The sequence below is a fragment of the Theobroma umbraticum genome, unplaced genomic scaffold (assembly GCF_002168275.2).
Source record: "Theobroma umbraticum cultivar Fairchild unplaced genomic scaffold, ASM216827v3 scaffold_25.0, whole genome shotgun sequence".
Taxonomy (NCBI): Eukaryota; Viridiplantae; Streptophyta; class Magnoliopsida; order Malvales; family Malvaceae; genus Theobroma; species Theobroma umbraticum.
In genome coordinates, this window is record NW_018397282.1 from 312,291 (window position 1) to 313,328 (window position 1,038).

The 1,038-nt window shown below is 37.6% G+C and overlaps 1 protein-coding gene across 1 annotated transcript; it reads left to right on the top strand.

The window, feature by feature from the left end:
* The first annotated feature begins 474 nt into the window (after positions 1–474).
* Positions 475–1,038, top strand: LOC110428075 (putative transcription factor At4g00390). The gene has a single exon (XM_021443748.1). The coding sequence runs from the start codon at positions 475–477 to the stop codon at positions 1,036–1,038; it is 564 nt and encodes a 187-aa protein (XP_021299423.1).

Sequence of the window (1,038 nt, forward strand, 5' to 3'; positions counted from 1 at the left end):
TGATTCTGTCGATAAAAAAGAAAAGGAAAAGAGTAAATTTTTTATTTGGGAAATTGATTCTAAATTGAAAGCACGAGGAAGAGGCAGAGACGCTTCGAAGCTCTCACCTAACCTCCCAACTTACAGCTACCATACCAATAGGTTTCCATTTTTCCCAGAAAAATAAACCGCTCTATTTCCTACTCTGTTTAATGGCTTTTTCCTTTAATTATCTTGTTATTATTTTGATTTTTTTTTCTTATTTTAAGAAATAATTTGGTTAATTTTTCCAGGAATCGAGGTGTGACCATTCACTCATGCACCGGCACATCTCTCGAGTGTAATTAAAACTCAAAGCTCCTCTCCTTTCTTCTCTTCGAGTTAAAATTCATTGCATCAATACATGGGAAGTCACCGTCACAAAGACCTTCAGAAGAAGAAGAATTCGAAGGAACTCCACAAACCCAAAACAACTCACCCTTCAAAAACACTAAAATGGCCACATCTACCATCCATGCAAATTGCTCCAGTGACTCCAACCAAGTTAAAAGTCCCAAGAGAAATGCTTCTGCTGCTGTTGAGACGTGTGGAGAAGATGAAAAGAAGCCGCTTTTTCAACGGGTGTTTAACGAAGACGATGAAGTGGCTGTGTTGGAAGCTATATTAGAGTATTCCATCAAAAAAGGGACTAATCCTAGTGCTGATATCAATGGATTTTATGATTTCGTAATGAAATCCATTCACGTTGATGTTACAAAAGCTCAATTGAAGGACAAAATTAAGAGGTTGAAAAAGAAGTTCAGAAAGAATGCTAAAGGTAACCGGACCTTTCTCAACTCGCATGCCCAAAAAATCTTTGACTTGTCCAATACCATATGGGGTCAAGAAGTGAAAGGAAAGGAAGCAATGGAAGTTGATATGGGAGAAAGCAGAGCAACTTTGGAACACAAGTGGAGGAAATTAGAAATCGCTGAATTGGAAGTCTTTTTGCAACGAAAGAAGTTGATAGTAGAGCAAGCAAAGTTGATGCTGGAACGATTAAAATCTGAACAAAAATAG

Excerpts from the sequence above, each read along its gene's own strand:
- LOC110428075 (XM_021443748.1), top strand. The coding sequence starts at position 475 with ATGGCCACATCTACCATCCATGCAAATTGCTCCAGTGACTCCAACCAA.